Here is a 13,138-nt window from a genome sequence, read left to right as displayed (position 1 = left end):
AGCGACAAATTTTGGTGGTTCGCGTAATAAGTTTACGATTGGTTAAGGCTGCGAGTACAGTGGATTCATTTTCGGAGGACTTGTCGTTCTGACGAATAAAACGTCCAAAGACTGAGTCACATACACTTTTAGGAATCTACGTATACGTGAAGATCCCAGGATATTGAAACACAATACATATAAATACATATAAATACATATTTGGTGATGACTTCGCTCTATGATTAAATGGACGAATTTTTAAATGGACATCATATAGTAAATGAAATGACGATAATGTTCCAGCCGAATTTTTTCTCCAATCTCAAGCTTCGTTGCCGACACATGTAGTTTTAATATTTATGGTCAGAGAGTAAACGTGGATGCTCTTTAATAGAAGAGACTGTGAAATATCTCTGATGTTTGAAATTTTAATGGTCTCTTTGAGTTCCTTCAGAGCCAGCACGTTCAATTTTTTCCCATTTCACATACTCTTCATGATAAATTCACGTAGACGCTGAAACAGCTTACTTTATGCCCTTCTGCCTAGAAAATTTCTCTCTAAATATTTCTTTCTAAAAGAGATAAATCACTGTTCCGAGGATTCTCATCGACTTTTTAAGATTTCCATTTTAATATATTTTCTTGTCCCTTATACAACTTGCCTTGTCCAGAAAAATAAGTAGTAGCTAGCCCGTACATACCACTGAAATCTCAGGCAAAGATTCGAATTCCTTGAAACGAGAGCCAGCGAGAAAAGCTAAAGCGAACTGTCGACGACAAAGGATCTCGTTTCCCACAATTTCCTTTGCACGTATCATAACGTTTACCTCCATTATCCGAACACGACATCCTGCTGAAAATCTCCGACGACAAAACCAACGACCAGTCCTACGCGAAACGGCGTTATTGCTTTCCCATTTCGCGCGTTTCTCCCCCTTTTAAAATAGCGGCCATTCGGTCGCAGTGACTCGCTATTTGTCGCGGTTCTCCTCCAGATTGGATTTCCCCTTTTACAAATTACGCTTCCTCGAATCGACGAGAACAGAGATTCATGCTCAAACGGATCAAACATCGCTAGCCATTGCTCTAGAAGGAAGCTACTACCATCGAACAGGGAAATCATTTCACGTGGAAAATTTCCTGCGATACTTTCCTCGAGAAAAGGGAAGTCTCGTTCCTGTCAGGGTCGATGTTTCAAAGTTTACGAATACAGTCGTGATAGTCGTCTTTCGTTGCAGTGATAATGAAATTACAAAATGTATTTTTTTAACAAGTAACAGTGCATAGTACAATGACGTTACGCGTGTTGTTTTGCCTGACGAAAAATAAAATAAAATAAAAATAACGTGTCTCGGATCTTGGACTTGATTAATTAACATCTAAATGCTATAATAAATACAATGGCAATTTGCCAATTACTCTCTGCAGTCACTGTATATAAACACGTATATAAAAGTTTTCTATTCGAGATACTTTTACGAGCCAGTGTACATATACCCAATAATTTCAATAACTAACCCTTCGCCAAAGCAAGCAAAAAATCTATTCACCCCATCACGAACAAGTGTAAAATCTAACCGGAAGTGGAAGTCGCCGTGAACGGCAAAAACCTCGAGCCAGTCCTCGAGGCCATCAATTTCTCAGTTGATCTCGGCTGAAGAGGCACACGATCGAAAAGAAAACCTTCGCCGGATAGTTTTTCCCCTCGCGTCGGGCTCATCTCTCGAACTGGCAGCCACGTCTACTGCCCTTGATCCGTGCGAGGTGCGAGTCTCTGGCAGAAGATATCGCGCGATACTAACAACACCGAGAAACGTGGAAATCCCCGGAAAGAGGGAGAGACTCCGTGGAAGAAAGGGCGAACGACGGAAATATAGAGAGCGAGAGCGTTCGAGAATCGTTTACCGACATCTCTCCGACCAACGGAGACTTCTTTCTTCCTATCATCGTCCCTCTTCCGTTCTTCGTCTCTCTTTTTCCTCGTCGTGGAAACACAATGGCGAAACGGGAAGCTGCAGAATGCAGTCAAGGGTCTGAGTGCTCGTTGCTGGAACACACTTTCGGTGGGATAAAGAGAGACAGGGCGACGCCGCGCGCACAAGACCACAGTATACGGCGTGCAGGCTGGTGGGGATGAGGGTGCACGTTTCGTCGAACAATGTGCTTTTGGCGGGTGTAAAAAAGCAGAGGGGATGGAAACACGTCGCTGGCGCGAGAGAGATGCGGAAGACACGCGTGGGGATGGGCGACGCGTAAGTGAGATAGAAAGGAACAAGGAGAAAAATGGGGGCAACGAGAGACGAGGCAAGGGTGAAACGAGAAGAACGAAAGAGACGGAGCGCGCGAAGGAAGCTCGGAGATGTCGGGCGTCGCGACGCCAGGTTCCAGCATGAGTAAAAAGCACCGGCTCTATCCTTTCGGCTATCCTTCGTTTCGATTCTACGTGGCTCTGTCTTGATTTCACTGTTTTTTTTGGCGGAGAGAGTTGCCCTCCTCCTCCTCCATTTGCCTATTTGCCTAGTCGAAAGGGATAAGGTAGAGATCCTTCTTTATTTCCTCTTCCTTCTTCCTGTCGCGAAGTCCCATTCTTTCTTCAGCTTGGAATTTTAACTTCCTCCAAGCTTCTTCATCGATTCTCGTGAAGAATCATTGGGGACATGGTGGGTATTAGTAATCGTGAATGCACCATCCCTCGAAGCTTTTAATGCCTTTGTGGCAACTACGAACCGTGTCTTTCGCTCTTGTGAGAAAAGAATTTCCAATCTAAGGGTATAACGTTTCTAGACACTGTAGCAAAAAAGAAGTGTCTATCGTTTTATGTTCATTTTGGCTCAGAAGAAATCCTCATCTTAGTTCTTAACTGTTCTAACTCCATTTTTTCAAAAATTTTAACTAACACACATATCGATATAGAGAATATAAATTCATGATAACGCGACGAAAACTCCGCTTAGAAAGCAACAGACGTATGTTCAGTTCTTTCAGTTCCTAACTCCACATAATAATATTAAACTTCGTAAAGAACTCAATCTTCTCACTTCAGATCACAGACCAGAGGAAAAAGATTAACAACGCCAACAGATGATTCAGGTTTAATGTCTGCTGATTCTACAAAGATCGCGGCAGCTGCCATCGATCTATAGATTCATTTTGTTAAAATATCACTGCTGCCACAAATCTCCTGCTAACTATCCAAATACTTATGAGCAATAGCACCCATCCATATACATATATGTATATGTAGCTACATACATATACGAATAAGAATGGAGAGAAAGGAAAGGACGTCCTCGTTAACTATCGCGCGGCGAATAAAAGAATGGTGGCCGTTCGTTCTGCCATTGGCGAACGGATCGTTACGTCCCGAGGAAAAAAGCGGTCTAATGGACGGAGCGGTTCCGATAATACGGTCGACGAATTAATTCGCTGTCGTCGTGGTCGTCGTTCGCTCGATTCTCCCCGCGTTTTACTCCATCGTTCTCCTCCTCGTCGTCGTTTGCGATCGCCTTCGATTCTTCGCGACTTTCTCATCCATCCGTCGTCCCTCCCCAGATGGAAATAAACCCGACTTAACGTCGAATCTTCGTCGACGTGTCTTGCGTCGAACGGCGTCTCGTTTACGAGAAACTGTGTTAACTAATGGAATTCAGGCGAACAATAGACGATCGACCGTAACCGGACGCTGAAGTTAAGTGCTCGCGAAGATCGTCCTAGAGCTGAGGTTGCCCTTTGAGAATTCTGCTGTGGATGTTCGAATGGATGGGTCTCGCTTGCTGTCTACGGGCTTCCTGTTGTGCGTACAATGAAATTGTGTGCACTGTGCAGCACAGATGCGGGACTTCGTGAATCGAGCTGATGGTAGCGGGGCTTGGTTGAAAGTTTTTGGCGAAGTCAACGACGTTTAGCGAGATAGTGTTTTGCTGGTTCATTGTTTGCAAGATTGATTAATCCTTTAGACCTTTGGCGATGGACTTTTGTTTCACGAACGAAGATTATGGTTATATAATAGTTCGAAATATACTCAAATTTGAGAAGAACGACAAAGAAATACCTTTGTAGTTCGAATAATTTTTAAAGTAGGATCCGCAATCCCACTCAGCTTTCTAACTGTTATTCTATATGTTGTTTAGTATTTCGATATGCTAATCGCGCGTTTAGCCTCCGTTAAAAAATTACGCGCGTGATTTCATAATTGCTTGTATCAAAATTTTCCACGACGAATCAGAAGCAGTGAACAAACTTTCTTTTTATTATCCTTCCCATGTTATAATTAAAAGTACGAATATACAGCATCTCTCAGACTTTCCAAATAAATTCCCTCTTTAACGATGCTAAATTGTCTTTTACCAACTTTCGCCAAGTAGTACTGATCTATTCATCTCTGTAGTATTCATCTCTGACGAATTCAATGTTTTGCCATGCGAAAGGGCTAGTTTCCTTTCCAAGTAGAATTTACCCGAAGAAGACGGATGTACTGGAGATCAATAAGGTTTATTGTTTTCGCGTGTTTACGATTTCGTCGGCAATGACAGCCGTATTTGTCCGGCACTATGTCCGTTCTTGGGAACGATTGCATTGTACACGATTGGTATCGTGGTGTGTACACGTCTAGTCCCGTGTGCAGCAGTGGCACAGTCAATTGACCTCGTTCTCGTTCGTACGTCGAGGCACGACTGGAACGCGACGCGACGCGCGAATATCACCGATTGTGGCCCGTGGAAACAGCTACGGTACACGTGTATATCACCGCTTGAATATCTCTAGTGCATCCACGCGGCTCGATGGCTCTTCTCTTGCCTTCGTTTAAAGATGTTTTACGCAGACGTACTTGACTGTTGCATAGAGTTAATATTTACAGGAAATGCGAAAACGATGTATCATTTAAACGAAGGAAATATTTATTCAACAACGAGAAACATTTGGCTGAGGATCATGGTGTCGTAGGTCAAGATCTTGAGAACTCGAACGTAGTAACAGATTTGAACCTTTAAAAGTATCGTCCCTTCAGCTCGGTAATTTATTAAGTTACTACTTTATTCACTGTAACGATATACGTTTCTTTCATTGTTATTTAAATATTATTAAATACTTTATTATAATTTATAATTTAATATTAATCAAATATATATATTCTTTTTTGTTAAAAAATATACTCAATCTTTTATAATGACGAACACAAAACACAACATTTTATGAAAGCTAACAGTGGACTGTCGCACACCACTACGATTCTCGGCACTCCATTTAACAAAAAAATATAAGGTCTCAAATTACTGTTCGTTGTTATGAACGTGTAATAGGAAAGGATTTATAGAGAGTAGAATTTAATAATGGAGGTTTCTTCCACGTAAGTTATAATGAAATGGTGAAATATTGCTTTGAGGATGTAATATGTCCTGAGGGCGAAAGAGGGGAATACATATTATTGAAATATGCTTTTGTTGCAAAACGATATTAAAAATATTGAAATATTACTTTGGAGATCTAATAGGTCTCGTTGCATGTATACTGCTCAAAGGGCTTTTTTCTTCCCTTCGTTTAAATACGTTCTGTGCAGAAGAAATTAATGTGTTACGTAAAAGCAGTATATAAAATGTTGAAATACGATCTCAAGGATTCAATAAATTGTCAAAAGAAAAAACTTTTGGATGGAAGTTAACGAAACGATGAAAACTATGGCGACACGTCATACTTGAACGATCATTTATCACCCTATTCCAATATACGCAATTTTTATTTTTCTAAAAAAATATTCACGCCAAATGTTCTATCGATGAGTAATACGTTCTATCGGACCGTGATGTCAGCGTCGACTATGGTATCTGATGGAAAAAAAGCGCAGCAATGGAGCATTTTCAATGCGTCGGTGTGTCACGGTTGGCGTTGATTTCCTTACGCGCTGTTCTTTTCGAGAAATTTTCCAACGCATATCTATTATCGACCCAATAATGCGCTCGACTAGAACGTGATACGTGAATGTTGCAACGAATACAAGTGTCATTGATCTCAGTCTATGGATGGAGGTGAGATCGCGTTAAGAGGACCTTGGTCCATTTTTCCTTTTGGCTTTCGTCGCAACCAGTCAACTGTCAAGCGCGTATCGTTCAACAACGATTAATCCTTTTACGTATAACGGTGTAACAAGAGATAGAAAAAGAATGATTAAAAAGAAAATTTATTTCCTTCATGATCGAAATATTCGCATTTGCGAGGTTACATACAAAAAATAAGTAATTTCGTCTATCCGTGCATCCGATAAAAAATTCTCGAAGGCTTCTTTTTTAATAGCAAAAATTGTACTACACCTACCGCAAAATTAAAAATTCAGATTAGCTTCTTCTAATAGCATTATCGAACCTTCCAATATTACAACAACGGTGAAACTAAATGTAAGATTTCTACAGAACACGAGGTTGTTCATTGATCTATGAAAATGGCGCCACGATGCAACGATTTGAATTTCCATTTCAAATAAAATATCTTTATAAGCCATTAAAATTCCTCGATAATGACATTCCTAACAATATTCCTGTCACGCTACTTCCAACAGCAACTAAACGAGAGATTAAAAAGAAGCATAACTAACTATCGTTGAGCACCGTGTACGTTCATAGAACATTCAATTTACGAAAATTGGCCAATATTTAAGTTTATTAGCCACGATTGATAATGAAAATTCGAACGAAAACGATCCATCGACGAACTATTGCTAATTTATTCGAACGAGGATGGTTTCATGTGGAAAACGAAATGGGAGAAAAGAAGTATGAGGAAAGAGGTTGTACGCGGAGTTACATTAATTAGTTGGTGGACTAGCATAGAGAGAGACCATTATTTGAAATCGATTTCGCGAGTACAATCGCGGCTGGCAATAATTAAAATTGCGGCATAGTAATTCGGATGATTAAGGGCCACACGGTGCGCAATTATCGCCTGCACGTACCGAAAAGGAGATAAATAACCGTAGGCGACATAAATTCCCGTGGACGCGCGCCTGTCTGCGTTGTTACAAACGATAAATCCGCTGGAAATCGTCACGCGGTCGCGGGGACGCTTGCGTTTTCCCAATCTTATTACTATCTATATAGCGTACATCGTCGATTAAAAATTCGATAATGATAACATAGAATAATATATAATTCTTTAGCTTTCATTGACAAGAAATCGTACTCCCGTTTCTATCGTTTCAATTCTCCTTCGTTTTAACTAAATTCACGATTTCTGAAGTTAAATCTATGACTTTTTATTACTATTGTTACTTCGTGTAATTATACGTTTATTAAATTGTAACTCGATAAAGTAGAAAATTGATACGCTTCGAGCATCAAATATTTCAGCGAAACTAATCCTGAATCGTAGAACATCTCTGCCTTCTTTACGAAAACGTAAAAAGAAATAAATGTGTTTCTACCGACGAGAATTGGTACAACAAAATTCTTCCCGCGATTCAAAGGAACCTCAGCTCTGAAAGGCCCTTTTCTAATCTAGTACTCACACCTTCATCGAATGCGGCGTAAAGTCAACTACATTTTACCTAAAATTTATATGAACTCAACCCTTTTTCGTTCCCGCCTGGACTTTAAATTACCACCAATCGTGGGATACGTCTTTTTAATACCACCGGAACACCATCAATTTCGAACAAAAACACGAGAGCAAAGAAGAAAACTACGGAAACAAAGTATTAAGCGTATTTTTCCCCCCCGTACGAATTGTATCTGGAGGCATGGGGCGCCGTGACACTTCGGTAATTACGCGCGTAGATTCCGACCGTGGAATTTATTCGTCGTTTATCGCCGGTCACCCGGTATATTAAACAGACGATCGCGTCGTTTTTCACCGAGCTGACGTCCGCGCCGCTCGACGATGATCTCGTCGACGATAACTTGCGCAATCAAAATCCCGATTTCGCGCGTGTCACCCCTTTCTCACGGTCGAAAATCGTTTACGAGCGCCGTCATTCCCCTCGCGTTTCCCACAATTTTTTTTCTTCCTCCCTTTTACGTTTTCTATCGGTCCTGCAACATTAGTCGAAACACGTTCGACACGTTTTATAAAGGTGTTTTACGAGTCGCGCATATACGAGAATCATTATTTCGCGTGCAGAAAATTGAGGATTTTCATGGTTTCGACCGACTGGGGTTATTGTTAGTTGAACGATTGTCGGGCGATGGCTATCTCGGGGAATTTATCTGGCACTGATAAAGCGAGAACAGTTAGTTAACGGGAGCGATTGAGTTTAGTTTTGTACTTGGAAAAGAGGAAGATGCTGCTTAATCGATTTCTAATTGGAGTGACAAATATTCTTGGTACTTGCGGAATTTTTAAAATACTATATTTTTGTTAAGTATTATGTTGGTGGAAAACAAATGGCTGATTGACGATCGCTCGTTCAAACTTGAATTTTAATTCCTACGTGCTCCGTGTAAGAAAGAAATGAATTGTATTTCTTAGAATTTTTTTAATCGACGAATATCAAGTACTCTCTCTATAAAGATTTTTTATTTTTTCTACCAAGGTCCGGTATCCAGCTTTTGTCAAAAATTGTAGATCGTTGCAAAGGAATAACAAAGTATTTAAAAAATTATAATAATTCTTGGATTGAGCTTGAACTTTTAAATTTAATTAACTTTTCATTGACTTTAATCCTTATAATAATTTCACTATTTTAATAATACAAAAATCATAAAGAATAATAGTCAATCGATATAGTGAACGAGACGCAGTGTATTTGTTGATATCGTGATCGATCATTTTCTTTCCATCATCGTAATGCATCGGACAGAATTATCGCAGTAGGAAGTAACGTAGTAAGAAAGAATATAGCTGTTTATAGCTTGTTATACCGTTTCTCTAATCGTATAACAATTCTTGTCTTCTTTTTTCTGTTTTCAGCTTTCTGTAAGTTGCGATTTATGTTAAGTTCTCACTCTCGTCACTTGAAAACCCACTCTCTCACTGTGAAGATCTTCAGCTGAAGATTGTGAACTTTGCTCTGAACGGATGGATCGTTCTTTCGGAGTTAAAAGCCTTTGTTAACTACCCAAAAGTCGAACTAAAAATCCCTTCTCTTATCTGAAGAAACGTGCCCGCTAGCTTTCGATTAAAGACAACTTCGACGCTTTAAGAAGACAAATTTTTCATTTTGATTCTTTTTAACATTTGGGCTTCCATTGCATGTAACGCGATTCTCCACGATGATATTAGAATGTGATACTAATCAATCCCTATTCTTAAACTCTTATGATTCTCTTGAGTATTAGCTATAGTGCCAAAGAAGACGATTATAATAAAATTATATATCATCGGTGCAATTACAACGTATCACGAGTGGAACAAATTAAAGCTAATTTATGGGTAATCGATGACACGTGGAAGATAAAATGGCAATGGCTCTCGTTGTAAAGGTAAAGAACAATCAGCAAGGGAATACACGACGAACTGGAGAAAAGCTTCCTACTTACAATTAGTAGATTCTACTTATAATAATTAATTCCCATAAATCTTAAGTCGCAGTCTTTTTGTTAAGTTTATAAAAATACATGATTATAAACTAGTGTTGATTATAAATAAGGAACATATCTTATATATTTAACAGCGCGAAGAAATTGACGGAAGAATGAATAAGTTATTTACCTTAATTCTAATGAATTTTTATTATAAAAATGCCACTACCTGAGCGTTACTTAAACATTCTATTTCTTACAAAAATTTATTTTACTTACTCCGATCTTTTTATTTTGTTCGAATCAATATTCTTAATCAATCAACACTCAATCGCGATTGATATGATCTCGTTTGGCATCACCAAAACATATCGTGTCACAAAACATATTAACTAACGTTTACTAAATTTAAAGAATTGCTACAGCATTTTCATATATTTTTCCAAACGTAATAAATCTGTAAAAAAAAAAAAACTTAATATCCAACAAACACAGACCATTACAAATCATCGAAAAATGAAAAGGAATATCAAGAACAAGAGATGAGGAGAAAATACACACGTGTACGCGTACTTACATAAGTACGAACGTATCAAGAGCAAATCGAGTTCACCAGATGTTCTCGAGAACTGCTCGTCGACTTATTCTCAGGGAAGCAACAGACAGAAAGAGAGACAGACAGACAGAGACAGAAAGACGAACGTGTTAAGCAGTAAGACAGAGAAACGTATGCGCAAAAGTGAAACGGAAGCAGAGTGCTGGAAGGAAGAGAGAAATCTGCACGGTTTACCAGGTATATACGCTTACGGCTGTCTCGCTGTCATTAATTAATCTCACGTGATAAATGTTAAGTCGTCTGCCAACTTGGAAGATGTTAACGCGGGCCGCGCGCTGGCCCAGCTGCGTGCCGCGATTGAATCAGCAACGGGCGAACGCTGAGACACCGGTGGCAGATGTTGCTGCATAAATTTCTGTTAATCCTTCGTGGCAACGACCAGAATCGTTTGTCCCACGGCGGCCGCGAAAGATCGATTGTCTTTGCACGTGACTGTATCGATCTATTCTCTGGTTTTACGTAGATCTTAGATTTTAAATCGACTTGGGATAGAAATTCGTTATGCGACCGATCTTTGATTCTGGATCGCATTTACAGTGCTTGGGATATAACGTTGTTCGATACACTAAGTTCTAATGGAGAACAGGGCTTGAAAACACGATTTAACCATGAGCACTATATATATATATATACTATTGTACTATATGTAGATATTGGTGCGACGGGTGGGGAATATTTATTTATGTAAATTCATATTTTTGCCATTATAATCGAGAATATGAAACCTGAACAGGGAATTATCTTGCTTGGTTAAATATCGTTGAAGCTGTGCTTTGAATATTTTATATATCCTTCATTTTACGTGCATTTTATGCATCTTTGTGCCTCCTTAATTTTCCTATAAATACATAAATATCCGCAGTATATTATATTACTGTAATTTGTATCGCAGCGAAATTAACACCGCTACTTGTAGAAAACGTGAACAAAATCATTGCTTATTTTAATTTCATATTAAAGTTTCCTTTAATGGAACGACCGTAGTATAATTCACCCTGCTGTTCTCCTTGGGTCTATGTGGGTCTTACATTTCCATAGATACTGTTCGTATATCGATAGTTTTTAAGTATTTGGTTCTAGTGTTTAATATAGCTTTTAGTATATGTTTAGTGAATATAATTTCGCGCATTCCACGTTTCTTATAAATGAAGCATTCCAAAGAAACGAGATCTCTGAGGAGAGACAAACGCGAGGAAGTGAGGAAAACAGCAGGATTGAAAGTTGAGCTAAGAGACTAAACTAAACCTTACAAAGGAGCTTCAAACTATCTCTTTAAAAGCCCCTAAATACTTTTCTCTATTACTTCCTTCGTTTCTCATTTCATCCCCCAGAAAGTGATAATTTAATCTACCTCACGCAACAGTCGTTGTTATTATCATAGAACATCGAGACTGAAGGTAAAACAAAAACAAGGATAATCCTTCTATCGATACTTTGGCAAGTTCTAAACCAGCCGACTACCAATATCCCTGGCGTGTAGCAGGGATTTTCGTTAGGTCGGGAAACAGGAGCGATTGCCGGAAGGAAATAGAATTTCACAGCCCCCTAGAAGTCCCTGGAAGTGTGTCGTTCTTCGATCCTTGGGCAAAGCGGGCTGGATACACATCGTTCGCTTAAAAGAGTTTGAAAACTCATTATCGCAAATCGGAGCCGAATCGAGGGAAAACTGAAGGAAACTCCGGCAACCAAAGAAAGTAATCCTTATGCCGAAAAAGAAGAGCAGGAGGAAAGAAAGAGGGTTCACCGTGACCCCGTGAATACCAGCAGGCCTTCCGCCTTTTTTCCCAATCCATCCAACCTTCGCTGGTTTTTTTCGCAGACCATGTACGCTATTATCCACAAATATTTGCATATCTAACGCAATTGGATTGGAATGACCCAATACTTTTGTTATATTTTCGATATTATCGTGAAAGAAGGTTCTTCTACTGGTTAATTCGCTATTCCTTCCCATAACCGAGATCAAATGTTCCGCTAAATTAAACTGAAACACTCTGCGCCACTTAACTCGCTCGTGAAGTTACTTAACTCGGATATTGTCGCAGGACCAATTTTCATCCACCTTCCATTTTATTCAGATTAATCAGTTATGGATTAACACTTTAACCCATAACCGATTAGATAGTGTCTATCAGATCGCAACAATTTTTACTTTCCTGGTAATTTGATACGACATACAATATCATTGCCTCCTCTTATCTTTGCAATCTTTGTTAACTTTGTATCTATAAATACCTGAACATACATCGTCTACGTGACAAAATGACCACTGCACTAGTTGTGATTTAACTATCGCTTCTACCGATAACCACTAACTGCATGTGATTCATACGATTATCTAACGCAACGTCAGAGGTCGAAATTAAATTAAAGAGTTTCGTTCAAACTATATTTTACGTATTTGCAATAATTCGGAGGCGTGGAAATTCTTATGGCCGATAGTGTACATTCTCGATGGACTTTCAAGCAGTCGCCAGGCCGAAGGCGCCACAGAAATAAATTGAATCATGTGGAAAGTAGAATTACAAACACATCCACGTGGCGTTTCCTTAGTTCCTTCGTGTTCGTGTGGTAGTTTCGAAGGTTTCTTCCCGGAGCCAAGGAGGTTGGAAAGGATACGAGGGATGGGAAAGAGAAAGACGAGAAACAGGGAGGGAGAGAGAGGAAGAGAGAGAGAGAGAGAGCTAAGGAAGGAGGGAAGGTCTTCCAACTTGGACATCCCGGGGTATTATCTATCTCGGAAGTTCCGTCCCCCAGGCTGCGGCTGGCTCCGTTGACGATGACGAAGACGACGAGGACGGTCACGCTAATCGCAGCTGGCTGGAGATTGGCTTTTAGCACGGAGTTCGGGCCAACTTGTATCGCCAGGAAATCGCGCGCACCCCCGCTCAAATTTACGGGGTGATTCCTTCGCCCATCCCTCCGTTCCTCGAGGACAGTATTTGCGGCCAGGAGAAGCTCTACTCTGCGATCGGGTCTCGACGTGGTCTTCGTGGTGATTTAAATTGCTCTAGGCGGGGGCCAGCCTTCTGATTTTTAAAGCTTCCCTTTCCCTTAAAGATTGTTCTCGAGAAGTTTCCCGGTTGATGAGGTT

General features: G+C 39.9%; 1 protein-coding gene across 11 annotated transcripts in view; it reads left to right on the top strand.

Moving 5' to 3' along the window:
• Positions 1 to 13,138, top strand: part of LOC117205689 (max dimerization protein 1-like) — a 229,167-nt gene that overhangs the window by 186,043 nt on the left and 29,986 nt on the right. The window contains exon 7 of one of the 11 annotated variants that reach the window (XM_033444364.1): positions 8,878 to 8,883. The exons of the other annotated variants lie outside the window; for them this stretch is intronic. Within the exon in view, the coding sequence (XP_033300255.1) occupies positions 8,878 to 8,883 (6 nt within the window). The remainder of the gene's footprint in view (positions 1 to 8,877; positions 8,884 to 13,138) is intronic. 11 annotated transcript variants of the gene reach the window in all.

Source organism: Bombus bifarius, unplaced genomic scaffold (genome assembly GCF_011952205.1).
Source record: "Bombus bifarius isolate JDL3187 unplaced genomic scaffold, Bbif_JDL3187 scf7180000007992, whole genome shotgun sequence".
NCBI classification, from domain to species: Eukaryota; Metazoa; Arthropoda; class Insecta; order Hymenoptera; family Apidae; genus Bombus; species Bombus bifarius.
The sequence above is the reverse complement of the archived record's forward strand: the minus strand, read 5'-3'. Positions and strand labels throughout refer to the sequence as shown.